A 26,502-nucleotide genomic window follows, 5' to 3' on the forward strand; every position below is an offset into this window, starting at 1 on the left:
GGATGCACATAGCTAGGATTTATTGTCAATTCGATCTGACCTAAAAATTATATATCCTTATTCGAACCGAATCATACTTGAAAATTATATATCACTCACCCAACCTGAATTGACTTGCCCTTTTTGAGATAAAACTTGAATTAGATCCGACTCGACCCGAAATAATATATTTATAAAAAAAATATTAGGTTTATTCAATAAAAAATATATATTTAATTGAAAAAAATAATATATAAAGGGGCCTTATTACAATCATCCCTAAATATATAAATAAAATTACATTTTTTCCGGGTCTAGTCGAGTCAAAATTTTCACTCTAAATTCGAACCCGACTCAAATCCGACCAAAACATAACATTTAAAAAACTAGACCCAATTCAACTCAAACTTAATTTTTTTTATAAAAAGTCCGACCCGATAAGGTCGGTCGGAACCATCAATTTCAAATCCCGTGTCAAATCCCTATGTTGGCCCGAGTAAGTCAACCCAATATAGTTTCGAATGTCCAATACATTCCCAAAATGAGTACCTGACTGATCAATTTGGGTACGTACCAAGAACATCTCGTGTTGAAATGGTACGGCTGGAACTAATTGGATACGTCAAAAAGATTTTCGTAAACTAGTTAGAGATACGTTAGAAAGATTTTTGAGAATATATTGAGAACGATGTTTGTTCTTCACGTGCCCACCCAAAGTTAGTTTTGAGATTTAACTTAAAATAAAAAAAATTTAAATAAGAAATTGAAGTTGATTTTGAAGCATGAAATATCATCTAGCTTACGATATGTCTTTTTATTTATGAATTGTCTTCTAATTAATTTTATGACACATTATGAATCGTCTTAATCGTACATCGAAAATTTAAATATGGCTGTTTTAATGAAGATGGTGCAAGTAAAAAAAATTAAATCTAATACATAATTTTATAATAATTATAAATTTTAAAATTTATTTATATTAATCGTATCCTTACCACTCTCATACCATAAAACTATAAAAATTATCGTTTAACGTCTTCGTATCTATCCTCAAATCTGCAACATAGATTAAAAGTGTATATATATATATAATTTAAAAAATTTATCTTTTAAAACCATATATAATATTTAATTTAGATCTTATTTATACTAATTTTTTAAGTTTTAAGAGTGTGCTTCAGATCAATTTGATTTTTCATAGATCGATAATTGAATAAGATTAATTGATTTTCATATTCAACTTAGATTATTTTTAAAATTGATTTATATAATAAAAAATTATAGGTAAAATTAAATTGTGTCATTTTACGTTTGGATATTTAGATTCGCATTCAGATTAAACTAATTAAATATTAGGAAAATATATTTGATTTAGATTTTCAAAACTGAATTAATTAAAAATTGAAATAAATTAAAACTAGTTAAATCAATTCAGTTTAATGGATTAATTAGATTTAACTAATTATTGTTCATCAATTAATATTATTATTCTTGATACATTACGTAAAAGAATAAAAAAATTGAATATATTTAAACATTTAGCATTGTAAGAGGCTTTAAGTTTGAGCACGACATATGTAGAAGTGTATGAATGTTTATTGTCAAGTGATTTTGATTTTTAAAACAAATATTATATTGGATTCACTCACTCTCAATACTAATAAAAAACATTTAATATTTTTTTAATTTATGAGTGAGGATTATAAACTTTGTATAAAAAACTATAAGGTAAATTATGAGTTTAATATATAAACTATCAATTTGATCCGTTTTAGTACCTAGATTTTTAAAATTTTTAAAATTATACTTAAAATTTAGTTTTTGTTTCATTTTAGTACCTGTTGTTAAAAATTTAATGCGTTTAGTACCTAAACTATTAGTTTTGATCCGTTTTAGTACCTAAACTTTTAATTTTTAACATGGTACTGAAATGAAACAAAAACTAAACTTTAGGTATGATTATGAAAAAAATGAAAGTCTAGGTACTGAAATGGACCAAAACTAATAATTTAAGTACTAAATAAATAATTTACCCGCAATTATGTTATATCCCAGCATGAACGAAATTATGGTATATAAAAAAGGGTAAACTATATGAATGATCACTAAACTATTTAGTCCTTTTACTTTTACTATTGATCTTTCAATTTTATCAATCAGACCATTTAATTATTTAATTGTATCTAATCAAATAACTTACCGTTAATAATTGATAAAAGCGGTGACGTGGCTGTTAATAAAATTGTTATAATTATTCATTTAATCCTTAATATTTCATATATTTTATCAATTTAACCCTAATTTTAAATTAATTTAATAAATATAATCTCTCAATTAAATAATGGCACTTGTCACCATTTAATTAAGTTTATTTTAATTTGATATATTTAAAATCCAATCAAAGAGTGACACATGTCCTCTTTAATTGGTGTCAAAATGAGTTGTCTGTCTGGGAGAAGGTTTTCACGCAGCTTTACTATCAGACCAAAAGCCACAATTGTTATGGCTTCACAACATATTTTAATACAATTTATAACATAAAAAACAAAATAAAAGGGGAAAGGGATGCTCAAACATGGAACCCATGTCAAAGAATCAAATACAGATCTACTGAGCAAGGTTTATAACTAGTTCTACAATTTCCAACTTAGACTATACATTTTGTATTTTAAATTAGTAAAACTTTAATATATATCTAAACTTAAATTCAAATATTAAATTAAATTAACATATTAATTTTAAAAAATATATATTTTATTTTTATCTTGTTTTAAAAATATATTTCATTTTATCTTTAACTTAAAAATATATATTATTCTTATTTTAACTTAAAAATATATTTTAGTCTTAATTTAACTAAAATAATATATTTTATTTTTATCTTAACCTAAAAAAATATATGTTGTTCTTATTTTTTAAAATATTTTATTTTATCATAATTTAAAAGTACCCAAAAAATACATTATATATTTTCTTAAATTAGATATCTATATTTTACTATTATAATATTTTAAAATTAAGATTAAAAAATATATTTTGTAGTTTATAAAATTATATTTTTTCTGTCATAAACTTTATTAACAAATGTTGTAAAGCAATATCAATCGTAAAATAAAATGACTAAATAGTTGAATGGTGATTCATATAATTTATAAAAAAAATAAAAAAATATTAGTATAAGAAAATTATATTTTATAACATAATTCAAGTGACATCGGTGGTAAATGAATTATCGTTATTCTTTGAAGTCTCTGAATGGAGCACAAGGAATGTCAATGAGTGTGGGCGTTCAATGTTAAATAATAATATTTATCATTAAACTGATATTGTCTTGTATTTACCCTTAATTAATAAAAAATATTATATATATTTAAGGATAAACTATACCATTGACTACTTAACTATTTAGTCCTTTTACTTTTGTCATTGATCTTTTAATTTTGTCAATCAGTCCACCTAACTATTTAATTGTAGCTAATCAAATTGCTAGTCGTTATCAGTTGACGGAAATACTGATATGATAGTTAAATATTTTGGTATAATTCAACACCTGGTTTGTTTATATATCCTTTCAATTTAGTCATATTTTTATAAATTAAAATAAATTTAATCATCCAATTGAATGATGTCCCGTCTCATCGTCACAAGCAAAAAAAAAAAAAATTAGGATTGATGGGATTTGATCCAAGGATGAAGGGAAATTAAGCACAAACCCAACCACTAATCCAAGTTCAAACATTAATTTAAGCTAGACAACACTCGATATATATTTTGTATCTTTGTGTGTAAATATTTAACATAAATTAATAACATTTTATATATTTTTTAAATATATTTTATTTTTATTTAAACTTATTAAATATATTTTATTATTAACTTAATTTAAGATTTTTATTTTTAATTTAAAAATATATATTTTGTTATTATCTTAACTTAAATATATATTTTATTCTTATTTTAACTTAAATATATATTTCATTCTTATTTTAATTTTAAAATATATTTATTTTTATCTTAATTTATAAATTTTTTAAAATTTAATTTTTTAAATTAAAAAAATAAAAAAAAATCGTAAGTTAAATTTATAAAAAATATATTTAATAAGTTAAGATAAAAAATATATATTTTTAATAAAAAAATATATTTTTAAAGATATATAAAATATTATTAATTTAAGTTAAATATTTATACACAAAGATACATAATATATATAAAGTGTTGTCTACTTTAAACCTATATTTGGACTTGGATTAGTAGTTGGGTTTGTTATTCTCTTCCCCTCTATCATTTGATTGAATCAACCCAGCTCTATTTTGCTTGGTTTGTTCTCTTTAGATCAAAAGATGATATATCATCATCTTATTAGTAAAAAATATATAAAGTTAAAATAAATTTAATCATTCAATTGAATGATATCATGTGTCACTACTGATGAGATGTGACACTATGAATTAGATTAGTAAATTTATTTTAATTTATAAAAATATAATTAAATTAAAAGTATATATAATCAATAAAGATCATATGTGTAATTATATTACATATATAATAATGGTTAGTAACTTGATTGATTATAATTAAATAATTAGATAGTCAAATTGATCAAATTAAAAGTTTGAAGACAAAAATAAAAAGACTAAATAATATAATTTACCTTATATTTAAATTCAAAGATTGATCGTGAATAAAAAGATAAGGATCAGATTAAAAAATATTACTATTTTCGAGGGTACACCTTCTTTGATCTTGAAGAACAGAGATCGAAGAAAAAATCTCAGGACATATTTTCCCTCTTTTCCTCAGAGGTTTGATTTATTTTCTGCAATTGAGAATTCGAAGAAACAAGATTAATAAGAAAAATGTGTGGAATCTTTGCGTATTTGAATTACAATGTGAACAGAGAAAGAAGGCACATTCTTCAAGTTCTCTTCAATGGCCTTCGTCGTCTCGAGTACAGAGGCTACGATTCCGCCGGAATTTCCATCGACGACGACTACTTCTTGTCTTCTCCTCAATCATCCTCCAACGATTCTCTGTCGCCTCCCCCTATCGTTTTTCGCCAGGAAGGCAATATCGAATCCCTTGTCAAATCTGTGTACCAAGGTAACCTCTTACCTCCACGGTTTCTATGTCAGTGTTCTGATGTTTTGGATTTTTTCGGTTGGTTTCTACGAAAAGGGTGGAGCCTGGGTCACTAAGCTCATGATTGTTCGTGTTCATGCATGATGGCTACATGTGTAAAAAAGAAGGGTCATACTGTATTTAGATTTATATTCTTTACTAGCTTTTTGTATGATTGATGTTTTACGTCTTGGACCCTTAGATTTAGCAAAATAATTAAATGCCTCATGCAAGTAAATTTTAAATCAATATGATATGTCTATCATTTTATTTATTGAAATTATTGGCTTTTATTGATATATACTTAAGATTGAAAATGTTACATTAAAGAAATAGTTATACATTTTTAATTTACTTGAAGTTAGTGAATAGACCATAAGATATGACGGTTGAGTTGTTAAATTATTAATAATATAAAAGGTTGTCAAAGTGTGTAATTGGATCCTTTATAGATATATATATTCCACAGAATTATGTGATGCTGATATGTAAGTTGATTAATTAAATGGTACAAATTATTACTTTTAACACTGAATCAAAATGAAAGTATATGATTTGTTTATTAGTGAACTAAAATGTTATCTTAACTGTTTATCGCAGTGCAATTGTAACTTCTTATGAGAAGAATTCATTTCGAGTGAAAAAACAGGATTTGTTCCATGCTCTTTTCTGTCGTTTGTTAATGTTACAAATAAAAAAATAAAAGTAAAAATGTTTTCTCTGGTGGCTGAATTAATGGTGGTTTGGTCCTTTCAGAGGTAGCTGCAACAGAGTTGAACTTGGAGAAATCCTTTACTACACATGCTGGTATAGCACACACCAGATGGGCTACTCATGGGAAGCCTGCTCCAAGGAATAGTCATCCTCAGACTTCTGGTTCTGGGAATGACTTCTTGGTTGTTCACAATGGTGTTATCACTAATTATGAGGTTTGCTTAATTTTTCAATGACGCTTTACATTTTCTAAACTAAACTCGCTTATGCATTCTTGATGGATTTGCAACTCAAGTTTTTATGCTGCAATTGTTGTTTATTTAGCATTTTTTAAGAGCATAAGATACTGCATGCGTATAAGGTAAGCAACTAATGGAGAGATTGATAGATAGCTCAAGTTATGTTTGTATGAACCACTAGTGCTCATTTTCTCTACCTTCATCTTCTCCCTCTGTTCTCGCATTCTCCCTTTTTTTCCATGCCACTTAGATAGAATAAGCCATGTTAAATAATGTGACTAAAGTAGTTTATGTTCTTAAATAATAAAGTCACATGCACATATGAATTAATAAGATGGAAACTCAGAGAATAACAGAGTATATACTAAGTTCAAATGGTAGGTATTGCTCTAGTGTTGCTCTCCTATTTTTTCTTCCATTCGTTTTTTATTGATAATGTAGGAATAAGGTGTTTGAATCAGATTCACAATGGTGAGAAATCTGTATTTCTTTTCACTTCCATTTTATTGATAGAAATGGTGCCTACTTATAGATTACAAAGATAGTCTAATCTAGGAAACTATACACAAAATCAACAAATCAACATCTACATTATGGTAAAATCCCTAAAGATCAACAACTATAAATTAGGGAATTATACACCCAAACTCCTGCAATTTGTTTCAATTTACAACCTACAATCTATCAATTTACAACCTACAATCTATCAATTTACAACCTACAACTTACACCGCCCTCAAGTTGGTGAGTATATGATGTTGAGTCCCAACATGGATGTAATTTCAACAAAGGTAACTCTTGAAAGGGCCTTGGTGAGAACATCAGCTAGTTGGTCTTTTGTAGAGACAAACTTGAGTTCAACAACTTCATTGTTCACCTTCTCAGAGATGAAGTGTCTGTCTATCTCTCTATATGTTTAGTTCTATCATGGTGCACAGAGTTTTTAGCTATACAAATGGCTGATTTCCTATCAGTCAGTAGCTCAAATTGTTTGGAACCACAAAGTCCCAATTCTGTTAGGAGTCTTTGTAGCCACATTCCTTCACAAATTCCTAGTGTAAGTGCCTTGTATTCTGCCTCAGCACTACTCTTGGCTACAACCGACTGCTTCTTGTTTCTCCAAGTTACCAAGTTTCCCCACAAAAATGAGCAATAACCACTTGTTGACATTTTATCTGTTATTTCCCCTGCCTAGTTTGAATCAGTGAAAACTTTAACTGTAATGTCTTCATTTTTCTTGAAAAATAAACCATGTCCAGGAGTAAACTTAAGGTATCTCAAGATTCTGTTGACTGCCTCAAAATGTTCTTCTCTAGGATTATACATGTGTTGGCTCACAATAATAACTGAGAAAACTATGCCAGGTCTTTTAAAATACAAATATATGATTTTCCCAACTAACCTTTGAATATTTGATATTGCTCCTTGTTGACCGGACTGCCTGTCTCTTCCCATTTCAACTTTAGGTTGGTTTCCATGGGAGTATCTACTGGCTTACACCTTAGCATTCCAGTTTCCGAGAGTAAATCAAGGATATATTTCCAAGATCCTTTGTCTTAGACTCATCCGCCAACAGCTTTTTCAAGTTTCCTATTTCATCATTGTCATTTTCAGTAACTATAATGTCATCAACATAAACAATTAAAATAGCTTTCTTACCACTTGGTGTTACCTTTACAAACAAGGTGTGGTCTGTTTGGCATTGTTTATAGCCATTTTTAATAATGACTTTTGTGAATCTTTCAAACCATGCCCTTGGGATTGCTTCATACCATATAGAGACTTCTTCCATTTGCAAACCTTAAAAATTAATTTTTCTTCCATTCCTGGTGGCACTTGCATGTACACCTCTTCTTCAAGTATTCCATTTAGGAAGTCATTCTTGATTTCCAATTGATGAAGTATTCAATCTTCATTTACAGCTAATGACAGTAAAACCCTTATTGTATTTAGCTTAGCAACTGGAGAAAAAGTCTCTTGGTAATCTATCCCATAGGATTATGTAAACCCCTTAGCCACAAGTCTTGTTTTGTACCTTTCAATGCTGCCATCTGAGTTGTATTTTACCGTGAATATCCATTTACACCCAACTGGTCTCTTTCCTTGTGGTAACTCGGTTAATATCCATGTTCCATTGTTCTCTAATGCACTGATTTCCTCTTCAACAGTCTTCTTCCACTTTGGATCTTTTAAAGCTTCCTCTATAGTTTTGGGAATAACAACCTTGTTAAGTTGGGCAGTGAATGCCCTAAATGAAAGCTTTAAGTTTCCATAGGCTACAAATCTTTGAATTGGATGATTTATTTCTCACACCCTTTCTTTGAGCAATAGGCATATCAGTATTGTTAAAAATAGGAATAGAAGCTTTAGTTTGTGATAATTCCTTACCTTGTGAATTTTCTGAGGCTATAGACTTGAGTCCAACACTTGGCAGTTTCCAGGTTGTATAACAGCTTTTATGGTTGACCTTTGCCTCCTTTTGTAGACACTTAGTTATTTCTTTTCAAGTTGAACAGGTTGGGTTCTTTGGGGAGTTACCAGTGAGTTTGGAGGAGGTAAGGAAGACTACTGGTCTTGGAGGAGGCAAGGAAGACTACTGGTCTAGAAAAAAAGAGAGTTGTTTTGGAAAAAGTATTTCTAAATTAGAGTAAGGCTTCTTGTCTAGAGGTAATGATGCAGTAGGATTAGCTGATTAGGAAGGTTCTGGAAAAAGTATTTTTGGATTAGAGGAAGGTTGCTGGTTTGGAGGTAATGATGCTGTAGGATTGGCTGGTTGGGAAGGTTGTTGGTTTGGAAAGAAATTTGCTGCTGGTATGGGTTCAAGAATCTGAAATTCTGTCACATTCTCCCCCTGAATTGCAGTTTTGGTAAAGTAAGGTTGATGTTCAAAGAAGGTGACATACATGGAGATATAGGTTTTTTCTTGTGGTGGGACAATAACACTTATAGCCCTTCTAGAATATCCTAAGAAAATACACTTAAGAGCCCGTGGATCTAATTTAGACCTATAGGGGTTAGAATAATGAACAAAAGCAGTAACGGAAGATAGGAAGAAAAAGGTTTAAAGTAGGAAAAATTTGAAAGTAAGACATCTCTAGGGAATTGAAATTTTATAGGTTTACTAGGCATTCTATTAATCAAGTATGTGGCAGTAAGAGTGTCCTCTCCCCAATAATATTTTGGAACATTTGAGGAAAATAACTAGGATCTAGCTACCTCTAAGAGGTATCTATTCTTTCTCTTTGCTATCCCATTTTGTTGAGGAGAATTAACACAATAACTTATATGTATAATCCCTTTTTCCTGAAAGTAGAGTCCTAAGGTTCTAGTGAAGTACTCACTCCCATTATCAGTTTGAAGGATTTGAATAGTTCTCCCAAATTGAGTTTCTACCCTATTTTGAAACATTTTCAATATGTTCTCAGTTTCAGATTTTTCTCTCATTAGGAATAGGAAGGTCCAAGTTGTTATTGAATGATCATCTATAAAGGTGATAAACCATCTAGACCCATCTAAATTTTTTGCCCCAAATGTCACTGTGAACAACAGAGAAAGTTTGAGAGGGTTTATAAGTGGAAGGATGGTAAGAGCCTTTTGTTTGTTTTGCCAAAGGACAAATGTCACAGGTAAACAACTTTGGGTTTTTATTAGTAAAAAGAGTAGGTAACATTTTTGCAAGGTAATGGAAATTTAGATGACCTAACCTGAAATGCCATAATAGGATATCTTGAGAGGAATTTGGAACAATGAATAAATTTGAAGGTTGAAAAGAACAACTTGAATAGACTTGTCGTTTAAGAGGTGGCTTCCTTTGAAGAATGTAGAGTTCACCAGACAACCTAGCATTGCAAATCACCTTTCTCGAACCCATAGCCTTAAATTCACAAAAATTTGAGAAAAAAATTATTAGTGCATTGTAAGTCATGAGATAATTTATGAATTGAGAGAAGATTGCAAGCTAAGATAGGCACATAAAGCACATTGGATAATTCAATATTTTGGTTAAGGGTAATTGAACCACTCCCTTCAAATAGTGGATAAAGATCCATTTGCAATCTTGACATGGGATTGAGGCAATACTTTCTGAAAGGTTTGGAATAATTGCAAGTCCCTAGTCCATGTGTTGTAGCAGTCAATGAAGATGGATCGTGTAACCTAAATTGATACCATGTAGAAACTAGGTGTCTGAATCAGATTCTCAATGGTGAGAAATCTGTATTTCTTTTCACTTGCATTTTATTGATAAAATGGTGCCTATATATAGATTACAAAGATAGTCTAATCTAAGAAACTATACATAAAATCAGCAAATCAGCATCTACATTATGGTAAAATCCCTAAAGATCAACAGCTATAAATTAGGGAATTATGCTTCCAAACTCTTGCAATCTGTTTCAATTTACAGCCTACAATCTATTAATTTACAACCTACAACTTACAGATAATTTGGAAGTAGTTACTTTTGGTTTCTTGCTGGTGAATAGAGTCATGAGTTGAAAATTTTGGAACAAACCTTTTATCAATTTGCCCAGCAAGACGTAAACAGTTTGCAACCTTTACATTTTGATATTTTATCTTATTCTTTTTCTGTGGGGCTTCTTCTACTCTCCAACTGTTTTGATTACTTAATGTTAGTAGTTGAACATACTGCTTGGTTCTAAAAATTGTAAACGGGTGATTAGGATGCAAGAAGACAATACTTTTGTCTGAAGATGGTTATGTAGCTATAAAACTGCTAGCTTCATCATTTAATAGCCTTGTAGAAATCTGTCTGCAGCTTTTATTCTTAAATATTTAATCACAGCAAATTTCCACGCTTACGATCTTTTCATTGATTGTGTCCATTCTTTTTTTTATGCAACTGCATAATCATAAATTTTACTTTCTTTAAAATGTGCGTGTATATTCAGGTCTTGAAAGAGACCCTTTTTCGACATGGATTCACTTTTGAATCTGAAACAGACACAGAAGTAATACCAAAGCTTGCCAAATTTGTTTTTGACAAAGCAAATGAAGAAGGTAATTGATTTTTCAATAATGATTATTGCTTTGCAACCTTGCCATTTCACAAATGCATTATACCAGTGCTTTTACACTTAATATTTAGTCCTACTATTTGGTTACATTGCACTTCTTTTGAAAGAGACCCTTGTTCGACATGGATTCACTTTTGAATCTGAAACAGACACAGAAGTAATACCAAAGCTTGCCAAATTTGTTTTTGACAAAGCAAATGAAGAAGGTAATTTATTTTCAATGATTATTGCTTTGCAACCTTGCCATTTCACAAATGCATTATACCAGTGCTTTTGCACTTAATAATTAGTCCTACTACTTGGTTACATTGCACTTCTTTTGTGCCTTGTACTTGAGGCGATGTAAAGGTCCTAGTGCATAGAGTTTCCCTTGTTCCTTTTTGATGTGATATGCAATAACAAGTGCATTGACCTTTCAATAGTTTCTTCTACTATGCTTGCATGTAAATCAATCGCTATAATGGTTTGTTGGACCATGACTATGATAGTATTATAGTAACTTGATCTCCTAGAATTACAAATGTCATTAGTTGAGCTCAAGTATGAGAAATGTAGTACTGAGAAGGCTGAAGAGGTTATGGGGAAAGGGGTTCAAGCAACCACTTGTTTTATAAGGTGCTGTGATTCTCACGGGATGATTCAGTTTTAAATCGCTGGCAATGGACTTTATAATACACCTATACTTAATGCCAATTCATTTCATGGAATCTTATTGTTATATATTTCAGCCTAGGCCCTAGGAGTCTTGCAAACTTCAACGTTAAACTAGATCTTTTGTCTTTTGTGGCACATAGGTAGGTTAGGGTACATCAAATTCTCAAAATGGCTTGGAAGTGGTTGCTGGAAAAGCATAGTCAAAGAAACTGAACATAAGTGGGACATGGAGTATGTCACATTCATATACAATAGTTGGCATACATCATCGTTATAGAACAAGAGAAAAGGACAACTCAACATTGAAACAACAAATTTTGGAAGGAACAAAGTCTATGTTTTGTTTCCATCTCTCATCCTCTTTTGATTTTCGATACCACTTAAGCTTCTTTGAGTGGTTTGTTTATTCCGAATATGCAATTTTTTTACCTAAATTCTTTCTTGAACGGTTGTTTGCTTTTAAATTGTGTTAATCTGATTTTGAGGGTCAATTCAAATTACTTGGACAATTTTCTGATTTTTCGACTCTTTCACCACTATACTAGGGGCAGTTGAAGTTATTGTTATGTGGTCTGAGTCAGGTTTCCTAGGGGCAGTTGAAGTTATTGTTATGTGGTCTGAGTCAGGTTTCCTTCGTCCTTACTGACTCTCAATGTTTGATAACCTGTTTGCATGATGGTCATGCACTCGTGCCACCATATCAAGAATAATAGTCTTTAGCTCAAAATCTTTCATAATTTTTAATTTAATTATAAACAACTGAAAATTTTCATAATATCTTGTTTAAATTATGATGTTGAAACACTGACTGAATGCCAGATCAATCATCTGGTGTTCTATTGCCTTCACTGATCAGGCATATTAATTAGGGCGTTTACTGTGTATTGTGTAAGTTTTATGAAGAAGAGAGGAGTTTTATGAAAAACAGAATTTACCTTTTCTATTTTTTCTCATACTTATAAAACTGTTTAATAGATATCTAACTTATTGATCGCGTGCAAATGTGTGTGTTGTTGCACTTAAATTTGTGCAAGTATACACAATCGATGAAAGTAATATAGTAGTAAGTGAGTTATCGTTTCCAAAGGGATTGATGAGAATTTTTGATGTTCGCAATAGCTAGAACTAGGTGTCACTAACTAGTCCTACGATTATTGTTTAAACAGTAATAAAGTGTATGAGCAGATGGAAATGTATTGTCGAGGTAAGAAAAATTGTAAAGTGTAGTGGTCAGAAAAGGTTGGTCGAGGCAATAAAAATATGCAAAGGTAAACAAATAAAAGTTATCAAAGCAATAAAAATTAATGAGTATCAAATATTCAGAAAAACCTCTCACAATCAGACTTCTAACGGAGCACTTGGGTTGGACTTGCTACGGTGAAAAATTATTAAAGACGGAAAAACTTGTTCCGAATAAATCGTGTTTATTTCTGCTGAATATGGCTGACTTAAATAGAGTTTACAATGTAACAACTTTACATAAAAAGATGCATAAAATTAGCAACAGAATAAAAAATCTGATTCTATCTAATTAAAAATGATCCTATCTAATAACTAATAGAATAAAAATTGATTCTATCTAATTAAAAATGATCCTATCTAATATTTAATTTAGATATTCTCGACACCCCCCCTCAGGCTGGAGAATAGATATCGATCATTCCCAGCTTGGACAGAAATCCTTCGAACATCGTAGTAAACAGTCCCTTGGTGAGAACATCGGCGAGCTGCTCTGATGATGGAACAAACGGTATGCAGATATCGCCATTTTCCAGCCTCTCCTTGATGAAATGTCGATCTATTTCGACATGTTTGGGTCCTGTCATGCTGTACAGGATTCTGAGCAATACTGATTGCGATGTGTTGTCGCAATACAACTTCATCGGTTTATCTCCTTCAACCTTCAGCTCCTCCAGATCCTCCTAAGCCATAACAACTCACATACTCCTTGCGCCATGGCTCTGAACTCAGCCTCCGCACTGCTTCTAGAGACACTGGTTGCTTCTTGCTCCTCCAAGTAACTAAGTTGCCCCAGACAAAGGAGCAATACCGGTAGTAGATCTGTCTGTAGAACTTCCTCCCCAATCAGCATCAGTGAAGATCTCCACTCTTCGACTTCCATTCTTCGAAAACATGATTCCTTACCAGGACTCCCTTTCAAGTAATGAAGAATCTGGTAAACAGCCTTGGAGTGTTTTTCTGAGGGACAATGCATAAACTGACTAACCAAGCTCACAGCAAATGCAATATCTGGTCTCGTATGAGCCAAATAAATCAGTTTCCCACCAGCTTCTGATACTGATTCTTGTCCACAGGCTCAGCACCATCTTTTTTTTCGAGTTTTTGATTCGGATCAATAAGAGTCGCCACTGGTTTACATCCGAGTAACGGTCTCTTTCAAGATATCGAGGACATATTTCCTTTGCGGGATAATTATACCTTTTGAGGATCTAGCCACCTCATTCCAAGGAAATTGAGTTGTCCTAGATCCTTGACTTCAAATGGTTGGATAAGAAGTCCTTCAACGACTCCAACTCTACTGTGTCATCTCCTGTCATAACAATGTCATCTACACACAATTAAAATAGCAATTTTACCATTATTGTGTTGTAGAACAGTATGATCAGACTGGGTCTGAGTGTAACATGTTGTTTACCATTATTGTGTTGTAGAACAGTATGATCAGACTGGGTCTGAGTGTAACATGTTGTTTCAGCTCTCGTGAATCTCTCGAACCAGGCTCTCGGAGATTGTTTCAATCCATAAAGGATTTCTTTAGCTTGCAGACCCTCAAACTGTCTGAGAGTCCAATCCAGATTGGCGGCTAGTGAGAGTAGGACACGTACGGTGTTTAGTTTGGCCACAGGTGCGAAGGTCTCCTCGTAGTCAAGGCCGTATGTCTGAGTGAAGCCTCGTGCTACGAGTCTTGCCTTGTATCTCTCGACCGAGCCATCTGCATGGTATTTGATGGTGAACACCCACTTGCTGCCTACAGATCGTTTCCCCTCAGGTAAAGGAGTTAGATCCCACGTGTCATTCTTCTTCAGGGCCTTTAACTCCTCAAAAACTGCCTCTCTCCATCTCGGAACTTCTAGAGCTTCATGTATCGACTTAGGTAGTGCATCATCCATAATCCTGGTAGAAAAAGCTTTGAAATCTGGAGAGAGTTTATTATAAGATAAGAAATTGGATATTGGATGTTTTGTGGTACATGATCTAACACCTTTGCGCAAGGCTATGGGTTCAAAGAATTCTGTAGAAGGCTCTAAATTTGGAGAAGAAATAGGAGAAAGAGAAGTCGTACCTTGGACCATAGTCGAGTCCGATGGTTGGCATACCTTGGGGGCCGGTGGAACATTACTTGGTCGAGTCATCCGTCTAGAATAAACACGAAGTTCAGTAGGTGGTTCCAAGTTGGTTTCTACCTGAGCTATTTACAACCGATTTTGGCAAGGATGTTTGTTCCCAAAAACTCATTTCAGAGTCATTCTCCTCCCCCGGAAGAGAGTTTTTGTCAAAAAAGGTTTTTCAAAAAACGTGACATCCATACTCACATAATACTTCCCAGATTTTGGATCAAAGCATTTATACCCTTTTTGTGTTGGTGAAAAACCTAAAAATATGCATTTATGTGCTCGGGGATCGAGTTTTCCTCTATTTTGGCCGTGTATATGAACAAAAGCAATGCAACCAAAAATTTTAGGTGTTAAATCAGTGAAAGATCTATTTTCAGGAAACATATTCTTTAGAGCTTGCAAAGGATTAATATAATTAAGAACTCTTGTAGGCATTCGATTTATCAAATAAGACGCTGTTAAGAGTGCTTCATTCCAAAACCGATTAGGAACATTCATAGCAAACAGTAAAGCCCTAGTCACCTCTAATAAATGCCTATTTTTTCTTTCAGCAACTCCATTTTTGTTGGGGAGTATCAACGCAAGAACTGTGATGAATAATTCCTTTTTGTTTCAAAAAATCACCTAAGATTGCATTAAAATATTCTCGACCATTATCGGTTCTAAGAACTTGAATATTTGCTTGAAACTGAGTATTGATCAGTGAGTGAAAATTTTTGAAAACACTTGCTGCCTCGGATTTTCTTTTAGTAAATAAATCCACGTGACTCTAGTGTGATCATCAATGAATGTGATGAACCATTTAGATCCTGAGGCTGTTTTTACTCGTGAAGGGCCCCAAATATCACTATGCACAAGAGAAAAAGGTTTTGATGGCATATACTTTAAAGATGGATAAACAGATCTATGATGTTTTGCCAATTCACAAGCTTCACACTGAAAAGAAAAACCGTCCTTTTTTTTTGAAAAGATTTGGAAACAAATATTTCAAGTAATTAAAACTAGGATGGCCTAACCTATAATGCCACAACATTATTTCATTCTCACAAGACAAGGTAGTAAAGCATCTCGGTTTCTGAACTTGTTTATCTGAAGGATTGTCCGTGACCAAGTGATAGAGTCCATCAACCTCCTTAGCATTGCCAATCATCTTCCCCGAACAAGGGTCCTGAAATTCAAATCCAGCAAATGTTATTGTAGCAATGCATTTGCAATCATGAATAATACGATTAACAGAGATGAGATTGCAAGAGAGCTTTGGGACATGTAGGACATTTAGTAATGTGAGAGATGGAGAAATAATGATAGAGCCTTTTCCCAGCTATAGAGGTTAGAGAGCCATCAGCAATTTTTACCTTTAGATTACCAGATAAAGGAAAATAAGATGAGAATATGGAAGAATTACCGGTCATGTGATCTGTTGCCCTTGAATCTATGATCCAAGGGTTTGATTTAGAACCGGCTATGAAAACTGTAGGATATGTACCTTTCTAGGCTAATGATGAAGAGGCAATATAAGATGATGGGTTAGGAGTGTTGGATATGGAATGAGAACTCATTAGTTGATACAATTGCTCTAGCTGTTCTTTGCTGAAGGCAGACAGTTCTGAGGCAGGTTTCGGCTCTTCAGAAGCATCTTCAGATGAGGCATGGAATCCCTTTGCATTACGAGAATTTCGATTGGCTGAAAAATTCTCGGCTGGCTTCCCGTGTAGCTTCCAACACTTGGCTTTAGTGTGTCCCGGCTTGTTGCAGTGCTCGCAGATTGGCCGATCTCTGTCGTTCCGACGATCGTTGCGACGTGGTGGCTGACCCGAGAACAAGGCAGAAGACTCGGTGGGATTTGGTGAGTGGCCTCCAAGCATGACTGTCCGCCGGCTCTCCTCTCGTCTGACTTCGGAGAAGACTTCTCTTTGTGCTTGGTAGTGGTTCACGACCAAGAATGCGCCCTCTGACTTCATCCAATTCCTTGTTAAGGCCGACAAGGAATTCGAAGACGCGTTCTTTTCCACCATCTTCTGGAATAGAGCCCTGTCCTTAGCACAATCCATTCGTAGTCGCTGAACATGTCAACCTCTTGCCACAAGGTCTTGAGTTCAGTGTAGTATTGAGTGACAGTTTTTTCTCCTTGTTTTAGCCTCCATAACCGAGTTTTTAGTTCAAACCATTGTCCTGCGTTCCCGAGATCAGAATAGGTCTCGTTCACAGCATTCCAAATGTCATGAGCAGTAGGTAGGAAGAGATAAGTTCTCCCTACACTCGGATCCATGGAATTTATGAGCCAAGACATAATCATCGAGTTTTCTGCCTCCCATCTTTCAGATTCTTCATCTTCTTCGGCAGGTTTCGTAGTGGTACCTGAGAGATAGCCGAATTTTCCACGGCCACGAATAAACAGTTTCACAGATTCTGACCACTGTAAGAAATTATTTCCATTCAACTTGTGAGAAGTGATGGATATGTTTTGGAAGGATTCAGTGTTTAGGGTGATTGAAGGTGAGCGAGTAGAACTCATAGAGTCGATACCAGAGGTATCATCGTAGGGTTTGGCCATTTGGCTCTGACACCATAAAGACGGGAAAAACTTGTTCCGAATAAATCGTGTTTATTTCTGCTGAATATGGCTGACTTAAATAGAGTTTACAATGTAACAACTTTACATAAAAAGATGCATAAAATTAGCAACAGAATAAAAAATCTGATTCTATCTAATTAAAAATGATTCTATCTAATAACTAATAGAATAAAAACTGATTCTATCTAATTAAAAATGATCCTATCTAATATTTAATTTAGATATTCTCGACATCTACGTTTATGAAGATTCAAAATGCTATGCTTGTGCTGCCCGACATGATATACTAGAGTGGTTTAGGACTTTTGCTATAACAATACTACTCGGCGTGAACTACAACATTTGGTTTGTCAAACTGTTGTTGTGGCAATACCACTCAGTGTAAACTATATCCTTTGGCCTATCTCACTCAATTACTTACCTTTTTAGAAACCCTCTCCTTATCTCTAAGGCGGATTAGAACCTCACCATCCCGAATTAGTTCCCTTGTTCACGTAGATCTACCCTAACTCTCTCGATATTAGACATCTACTCCTAGAAGAGTGACAGTCTCTTGAAGTGGCACCAGGCAATTTCTCAAAAGCTCTTACAGCGTCAAGGCAAAATATTGAAACAATGAACAAAGTATCTTTCAAGCATCATCCAACACCAAATAAAACAATTATGGTGTGGTAAATATCATCCAAGAATCGTTCATTAAGTACAACCCTTTAACCGATATGGAAATAAAAACAAAGGAAGAAAAACTCCCAAAATCAGAGCTCTGCCGTGACATTCTGATCACCACCATGCCTGTTCTGGCGACTAGCCTCTCTCGAGGCCGGGTCGCCGCTCCAATGAAGTCCTGCTATGGAGGGCACCAAGAACGGTCGAGTGGGGAACGGTATGAAAATGAGTGCTGCAGTTGCCTACTCCAAGCCTCGGGTGTATTTTTCTCTCTTCTCTCGATCTCCTCTAATGAAGAATTATAAAGGGGTATTTATAGTGGGAATTTCCAGGGTTTTGTGCCCTTGGAAATTCCGTAAATACCTTTTATGTTATACCCATTTTGTGAATGTTATAACAACTGGAGGTGGTCTTAATTTAATAAGGGCATGAGTGCACGTGAGGTTGAAGCTGGGCAAGTGATGTCAGCAGTGTCGTCAAACTGTGTCAGACTTGCATGATATCTCTCGCCTAGGTAAGAAAATATATTCCTCACTGTCGTCTTCTTCTTCTCCACTGGCCCTAGCAAATTGATTTGTCTCGGCAAATAAATTATTCCTTCGTCATTTCTTGCATCAACACAATCAGCAAACAACCTTCCTCTTCAGCAACATCAGTTAAACCAAATAAAGTTCGTCTCGGCAAAACTTTTCCACCACATGCAAATGTGTCCTACATGCAACTATATGCAACTATAATGCTATGACAAATGGCTTTTAGACAAACAAAAACCTAAGTAAAAAGACCCAGAACACTATTTTTTACGGAGTTATCACTTATCTTTTGAGTAGTCCTATTAGGTTAGTGTTTACATTGGAGTCCTACGTATATAAACTATTTAGTAGATATCTAACTTATCTTGTGAGTAGATAAACATACATCTAGAATACACATTAAAATACATATCTTATTCGGTTACAATCTGTATATTGTTTTCTTTTGCCTTCATTATTTTCCAAGTACATTCTTTGCAATTAGTCTAATACCTTACTGAAAGAGCTTTTTGTTCACGTGCTTGAGGAGACATTTCAATCAAATGCACTTATTGTGTTTATATATGTTCTTCAGGTGACCAGACTGTAACGTTCAGTCAAGTAGTACTTGAAGTTATGAGGCATCTTGAGGGAGCATATGCCCTCATTTTCAAAAGTCGGCATTACCCAAATGAGCTTATTGCTTGCAAGCGTGGTAGTCCATTGCTCTTAGGCGTGAAAGTAAGTATAATTACGAACCAAGCTTCTTATTTCATGATTTCTGCACCAAATAATACATTTCGTAATTTTTGTGCATATAAGTTTTTTTGGGTAGGTGTCATTTTGGGCTTTTGATTAGCCACTACTCTTGAAAACTTCAGGTTCAGTTTGGTTGTTCATTTGCTTTGTGTTGTTTTATTTAGCAAACTTTTATTAGATAATTCGTCTTTTATTTGTTTTCTGATTTTCTCATAATTTGCCTTCACTTTAGTATTATCATCTTTTTTTGAAAAGTAGGAATTTTATTACTGGAAAAGGTACAAACATTGTTAGAGGTCTCGTTAAAAAAACATCCCTAGACCTAGGTGGAGGAAAAAGAGTGTCTCAAAACAATAAACACGAACTAGAACCGAACCCTGCCTAGGAAACAAGGAGATCAAAACACCTACAAAGCACTAACACCATCAGCAAACAGAAAACAAAACAAAAACACACAGGACACTACCATCGCCATTGGGCAGTGGTTCACGATCCTCAACCCAGGAGGCGCAATACACTTCTGGCTCCCCATTCAACTGAAACCGTAGTTGGACAACCATTCCTTAAGTGATGAGGCCAGAACCACCAAGGACCCTTTCAGTTGCCCTTCCACTAAAGGAGAAGCTAAATCAAAAGCCAGCTTAGCCCTCTGATCAGTTGCCGATTTACACTTTCTAGGTATAAACTTAACCATAAAACTCCCTTGAGATATCAACGTAATGATAGGACGGAGGAGAAACACCCATTTCGATGGGATAGAGGAAGGATTAGAAAGCTAATTAACCACAACCTCCTAGTCACTCTCAATTATTAGCTCATATACTTTAAACCACCTTGAGTCTATGAACAACTTTATTGCAAAATCACATTTCAAAATTTCCACTTGAACTAAAGATCCGCTCCCAATAGGAATCGAGAAAGGCATCAGCGAATTACCAATGTGGTTGCGTAGGATCCCGCCAATACCTCCCTTGATTCCATCCACCAGCATAGCACTATCTACATTAAATTTTAAGAAACCCCTAGGAGGCGGGATCCATGACTGGCCAGACTTCACTACTGTCTTCTTCAATAGGACGTCATCCGCAAGCGAAATATAAGCTGCCAAAGCTTCCAACTAGATGGGGGAGTATGGAAATTTGGCCTTCAGCCAGCATGGTACACGGAATTTAACCAGAAACACTAGTTGCAACACATCTAATTTCTTACCAGTGAAAACCAAGTCTTTCCTATGTAACCAAATTGACCAAATGATCGCAAAAGGTAGGATGCTCTAGACCATATTCCGATGTAAATTCAGCTGGAGGGACTCAAACCATAACATCATACATTTGATTGGATCCGAAGGAAATGTTGACGAAATACCCCACATTGCTAAGAAGGCACCTCAAACTTTCCATGATCCGACGCAGGAAAAGAATAAATGTTGAACGGACTCTGGAAACATCGAGCATAATGGACACATCAAATCCGACAAAAGGACCCCTCTTTTACTTAGTTCAGACCTGACTGGTACCCTACCAGTAACACTCGCCAAACCAATGACTCCACCTTGAATGGACCGATTCCTACCCAAACAATCTTCTTCTAGTTAAACTATGAAGGGCCTGAAGGATATTGAAGAAGAGCCGCAGATTTCACAGCATATAAACATCACTGAAATCGAGCCACTTACTTAACCCTGTTAGAATTTGAAGTCGAACTTACAAAGCTATTGAGGAGGCGGAGCAACCCCTCCCATTGAGCTTCTTCCCAATAAAAAATGGTCCTCTTTAGCGAGATAGACCAGTTCCATCTCACAGCAGTTTTAACACCAAACTCTGCTATCATCCCCCCTTTATTCACTGCCAGTGCAAATATTTTCGGAAAAGTGTCCTTAAAAGGATGATTGTCGATCCATCTATCATGCCAAAATTTAATTGCTCTGCCATCCCCTTCTTGCAGTTGGAAATACTCACTCAAGCTCAAATCCTCACCGACCCCAGAGAAAATGTTGAGGATACCGTGCCACATCCAAGAGACCATGTTCGGTTGATGGTTAGGAAGCAAAATATCGGAGGGGCCAATGTTATATTTTGCAGCAATAATTTGTTTCCATGGGCGCTGTGACTCATTATCGAATCTCCAACACCATTTGTCAAGGAAACCAAAGTTTTTCCGCTTAGTCCACTATCCTTAAAACCTCCGTGATCTATCGGTTTGCATACATCACTCCAACTGATCTAGTGGATCCCCTTCTTTGTCGACGAACCATCCCAAAGAAACCTCGTGAAAATGCCATTCATCTTAATGATAATTTTAGTAATGATAGTAAATTCAAATTGGTGAAAGAAAAAAAGGAAAGAAATAATAAAAAAATAGGGAAAAAAGGAGAGAAGTGAAAGATGAAAAGAAGAATTTTTTGGAATATGTAACAATGGCAATAACTTAAATGACGACGACTTACATGCTTGCTTTCAAATAAAAATTATGCCCAAACTATAAATATTTCTGTTTCTTTTTCACGTCATTAAAAGAACGGATTTTAATACTTACATTTATTGATAAGTTTACAGGTTGTATTCGGATTATTCAAGCAAACTCTTAATCATCAACAATTATTTTGGTTAAAATTATCAGTTAAGATGTCATTTTTATTGATGAATTTTTTTATGTAAAGGACTTCTCTTCAAATTCATTTTAGCTATTTTGGATTGCATACAAGTAGCATAAATATGCCTTTTTAATGAACTAAATAAAGGGTTAACAAAAGTTTTATATGTATTTGGAAATGTGCTCACTATATGAGGAACCATTTTTACTTTTCAATGTATTCCTGGAGTGGTTTTATGGACAATTTGGAAATGTAGGAATGCCATTGTGTTCGATGGGGGGAGGTTATATCAGATTGATCTATTTTTTATGGCAAGATGCAGGTTGGCTACTTGGTTCTTAGCTAACTTCAAGGATGTATCTATTCCTAAGGACTCTCTCATTAGTGATCCATCACTTGGGGATTGTTGCTCTTATTCAAGCTCTCATATCATCAAAATTGTGTTTTGGTCTCATCCTCCAAAGGGCTTTATAAAGTTGAATGTGGATGCGGCTGTGACTGCAGATTGGAGGAAAAGTGGTGTTGGGGGCATTCTAAGAGTTGAGGATGGCTCAGTGGTGGGTTATTTCCAAGAGGCTGCTGGTCCAGGTCCTCCTATTTTGATAGAACTTAAGGCAATTAAGAAGGGCTTATCCTATTTTGCTTCGATTCAGCAGCGTTTTAAGGAACGTTTAATCGTTGAATTTGACAGTAAATTAGCAGTGGATTGGGTTAAGAACAACGATCGTTGTCCTTATGTCTACATAGACTTAGTGACATATATTGTTGCTAAGTTTAGAGGTTTGAATGGTATTATTAGATGGGTTGCTAGGTCAGCCAATGTCAAGGTTGATAGTTTAGCAAAGGTTGGTATTGGCTAGATACTCTGTTTTGGTTTGGTTAGGTTATCATTTAGGCTTTGGGTTGGTTATTTGTAAAGGGAGACTGTATGGTTGTTTTTAAGTTTTATGTAACTTGCGGTTATCAATGAATTTTTAGGCACTTTTTTCCTTATTCCGCTGATTAAGGAGCACCTTGTGTTCCATTAATCATGAAGGGGTTTTTTAACGAGGCCTACCATTCCTATAAAAAAAAGATGTAAGAATACATTTCTTTTTCTATGTCCTTAAAAAAGGAAAAAAGAGTTTTAGAAGATAAATGTCGTAAGAGTAATCCCTATTCATCCTGACTATTGAAATTTATTCTCATTAGAACTAATTAAATAATATCTGCACAAATTGGCATGTGTAGGGTTCCCTCTACTTATCCAAACTATCTTAAAGATGTTTCTGTTTTCAATTTTTTCCCTCAGTTGCGGCAACCTTGGCATTTTCCTTTATGCACCTTTTGTTATTTTATCTCTTTATTCCTTACATCTAGCACAAATTCTCATATATATCCTCTTTTCTAACATATTTTTCTTTTCAGTTGTGCAACATTTAGTTGAACTGGCCATTACTAATCGTGTCATTCATACAAGATATCGGTACCAAGTATAACACTACTGCTGCGAGTATTTACTGTGATCGTATGCAAGCTCTTGCTGAGGGCCGTGTATAGAAGAACCCAGATGTTGGTGAAGGAAACTGTCAATGGTGGTTCTGGTGGTAATCAGAAGTAATCGACAAGTGCTTCTACATCCGGAAATTATCAAGGTAGTAGAATGGGAGGTGTTAAGGTGAAGTCGAGGTCGAGTGAGGACAAGTATATGAAATCCCGTTTGGACGTGTCGTCGGCAAAAAATGAGACTTTTTTGACCAGAAAAATGAGAATTTTTTGGCCAACAAAAAGGCGGATTATAAATTTAGGCTGCAGGTTTGCCACCTTCACAACAATGGAATTATGGGATAATCGAATCAAAAGATTGGTGGAAGGAAGGCCATACAAATGCTAGTAATGGGTACAGAAGTGGATGCTTTACGTTATTCATTGAAAACCTACCAGAGAAGATCCATTGGAAGAGACTGAGATCTTTATTTTGTACTCACAGTCATGTAATTGATGCCTTCATTCCTAACAAAAGAAATTCTAGAGGGGCTCGTTTTGGGTTCATTCGCTATGCAACAATTGAAGAAGCAAGGAAAGCGATATCAAAGATGAATGGTGCTCATATTTACGGCAGCAAAATTAGAGTTTCTTTGGCTAAATATAATCCTCGACAGTTTTATTGGAGAAAGTACTTGACGGTTGTTCAACGTAAGTCTGGGATGGAAGTTGGTTCGAGGAATAAAACACGGTGAAGTTGAGGGTGTTGTGGACGAAGATAAACTTCACGTGTTGAGTAACTGTCTTGTGGGCTGGTGCAAGAACTTCATCAAAATCGATAATCTTGCTAACCAAATGCAAGCCAAAGGACTCGCTGGTTTCACGCTAATGAGAGCTGCTGGAAATGTAGTTCTAATGGTTTTTGAAGACTCTGATTCGTTGAGCAGTGTGAAGAATGATACATAAGAGACTCTTGCAAAATGGTTTTCCAGAGTTAAAGCTTGGTCAGAGAGTCTGGTGGTGGAGTGCCGCCGCGTGTGGTTTGTTTGCAAAGGAGTTCATTTTCACGCTTGGAATTGGGATACTTTCAAAAACATTGTAGCTAAGTGGGGCAAATTATTAGCAATCGACAACAGCTGTGAGTTTCCATCGTCTTTTGATCGGGCAAAAATTCAAATACTCACAAAGGCTCAAGTAAGAATTGATGAGTTGTTGGAGTTGAAGGTCGGTGCTAATTTGTTCAAAAATCATGGTGCAAGAAATTGATCATTTCTTTAAACCAAATTCTTGGGTCCCTGAAGATTGCGATATTTCATTAGAACTTGTTCATTCAATTGGATCGTAACTGTTCAGGAGCTCGATTCAGAGGCGTTTCTTTTAGTTTTAATGATAGCAAGTGTTGGTTTTTTGTTCTGTTATGTTCTTTTACGTTGTTTTTCTTCCTTTTTCTTGAGATGTATTTTAGAAATCGAGTTATTGTCTTTGGGGCCTTTTTGTTGACGATGGGAGATTTTTAGGTGTTATGGTTTTTTGTAATGTTGTATATTCCCTTATGAGGCTATTCGGTGTTTTCACATGTACTTGGTGTTCTATTTAATAAATTATGAGGCACTCTTTTCTTCCTTCTAATGTTCTTCAACATACTTCTTAGTATGTGGAAGAATACGAAAGGAGTTTTTAATGTGACCTCCAACTTTTATAAAAAAAAAAGATGCCCTTACTCTTTGCGAGAGAATACAAAAAAGACTGATTTGAAATCTTTTTGCCACTTACCATATTTAAATTTAAAAGTAAATAGTTCTTTTTTTTTCTTTTTCTTTTTTGTTACATTGGAGACCACGGTTTCGGGTCCTTTGGGAAGGGAAATTTGGAGGTGTTAGGGATCAAATCCACACTTGCTGAAATTTGCCTCCCAAGGGAAATGAGTGAACCATTTGGATTAAGCTCCAGGTTCATGTACCTAGCTTTTGGACTAATGGTGTGGTGTTCAAGTATGTGGCTACTAGCATCTTTATCTTTGGGTTATAGCAGTTGAAAGGTCCATCTGTAAAGAAGTTTGAAGGATTGAATGTTATGCTTTCACTCTTGATAGTATTTTGATGGATTGGATTTTATGCTTTCCCTCTTCATGGTATTTTGATCCAACCTTACCAGCTGTAGGAACAGATTTTATGTGTCAATGGCTAACAATTTGGTACAAATGAGAAATATAGGGAAGCATGATTATCTTCCTTCATGTGGAGGTTTTTTCCTAAGAGGTGTCTGTATTATACTGTGCAATTTCTTTTCTCAACTCTTCTGCTAAAGTACATAAAAAAAATCTTGCTACAGTGCAAGCATTTATAAGGGTTTAGCTTTCTCACTTTTACCATTTACTATTTGTACTTTTAATGGGTTATGGTTTTACGTATAAAGGGTACAAGGTTACAGATTCAGTGCATAGACTTTTTAATTATTTTTGGTTGCATATTACTTTATCTGTCAGATTGATGTGTTTTTTATTTATAAAATTGCTCTCTCAGGAAAATGATGATGTCTGCAATGGATCAGCATTCCATGATGCTAAATTTCTCTTACAAAATAGCAATCCCAAGGAACTTTTTCTATCAAGTGATGCAAATGCAATTGTTGAACACACAAAGAAAGTTCTTGTCATCGAGGATGGTGAACTTGGTATATTACAAAACTTTCATGCTCTATTTTTCAATTATTTTCTACAAATATATATATATATATATATTTCGGTTTTATCCCTCGTTTGCCCCCTGTTTCTATCCTACATTTTTATAACATGTATGTCTTACAAGAATAAATTCTATGTAGAATCCGACTGA

The 26,502-nt window shown here is 34.3% G+C and overlaps 1 protein-coding gene across 1 annotated transcript; it reads left to right on the forward strand.

Moving 5' to 3' along the window:
- Positions 1–4,719: 4,719 nt before the first annotated feature.
- Positions 4,720–26,502, forward strand: LOC120200300 (glutamine--fructose-6-phosphate aminotransferase [isomerizing] 2-like). Its single transcript, XM_039201179.1, has 7 exons — positions 4,720–5,082; positions 5,857–6,029; positions 10,964–11,072; positions 11,239–11,295; positions 19,448–19,593; positions 26,191–26,341; positions 26,492–26,502. The coding sequence occupies exons 1-7, from the start codon at positions 4,839–4,841 to the stop codon at positions 26,500–26,502; spliced, it is 891 nt and encodes a 296-aa protein (XP_039057110.1). The 5' UTR covers positions 4,720–4,838.

Source organism: Hibiscus syriacus, unplaced genomic scaffold (genome assembly GCF_006381635.1).
Source record: "Hibiscus syriacus cultivar Baekdansim isolate YM2019G1 unplaced genomic scaffold, ASM638163v2 tig00005939_pilon, whole genome shotgun sequence".
NCBI lineage: Eukaryota > Viridiplantae > Streptophyta > Magnoliopsida > Malvales > Malvaceae > Hibiscus > Hibiscus syriacus.

Bases quoted from the DNA above. Each gene is read 5' to 3' on its own strand.
- LOC120200300 (XM_039201179.1), top strand. From the start codon at position 4,839: ATGTGTGGAATCTTTGCGTATTTGAATTACAATGTGAACAGAGAAAGA. The intron at 11,073-11,238 runs GTAATTGATTTT...AATCTGAAACAG, and splicing joins TGACAAAGCAAATGAAGAAG to ACACAGAAGTAATACCAAAG. The intron at 11,296-19,447 runs GTAATTTATTTT...TATGTTCTTCAG, and splicing joins TGACAAAGCAAATGAAGAAG to GTGACCAGACTGTAACGTTC.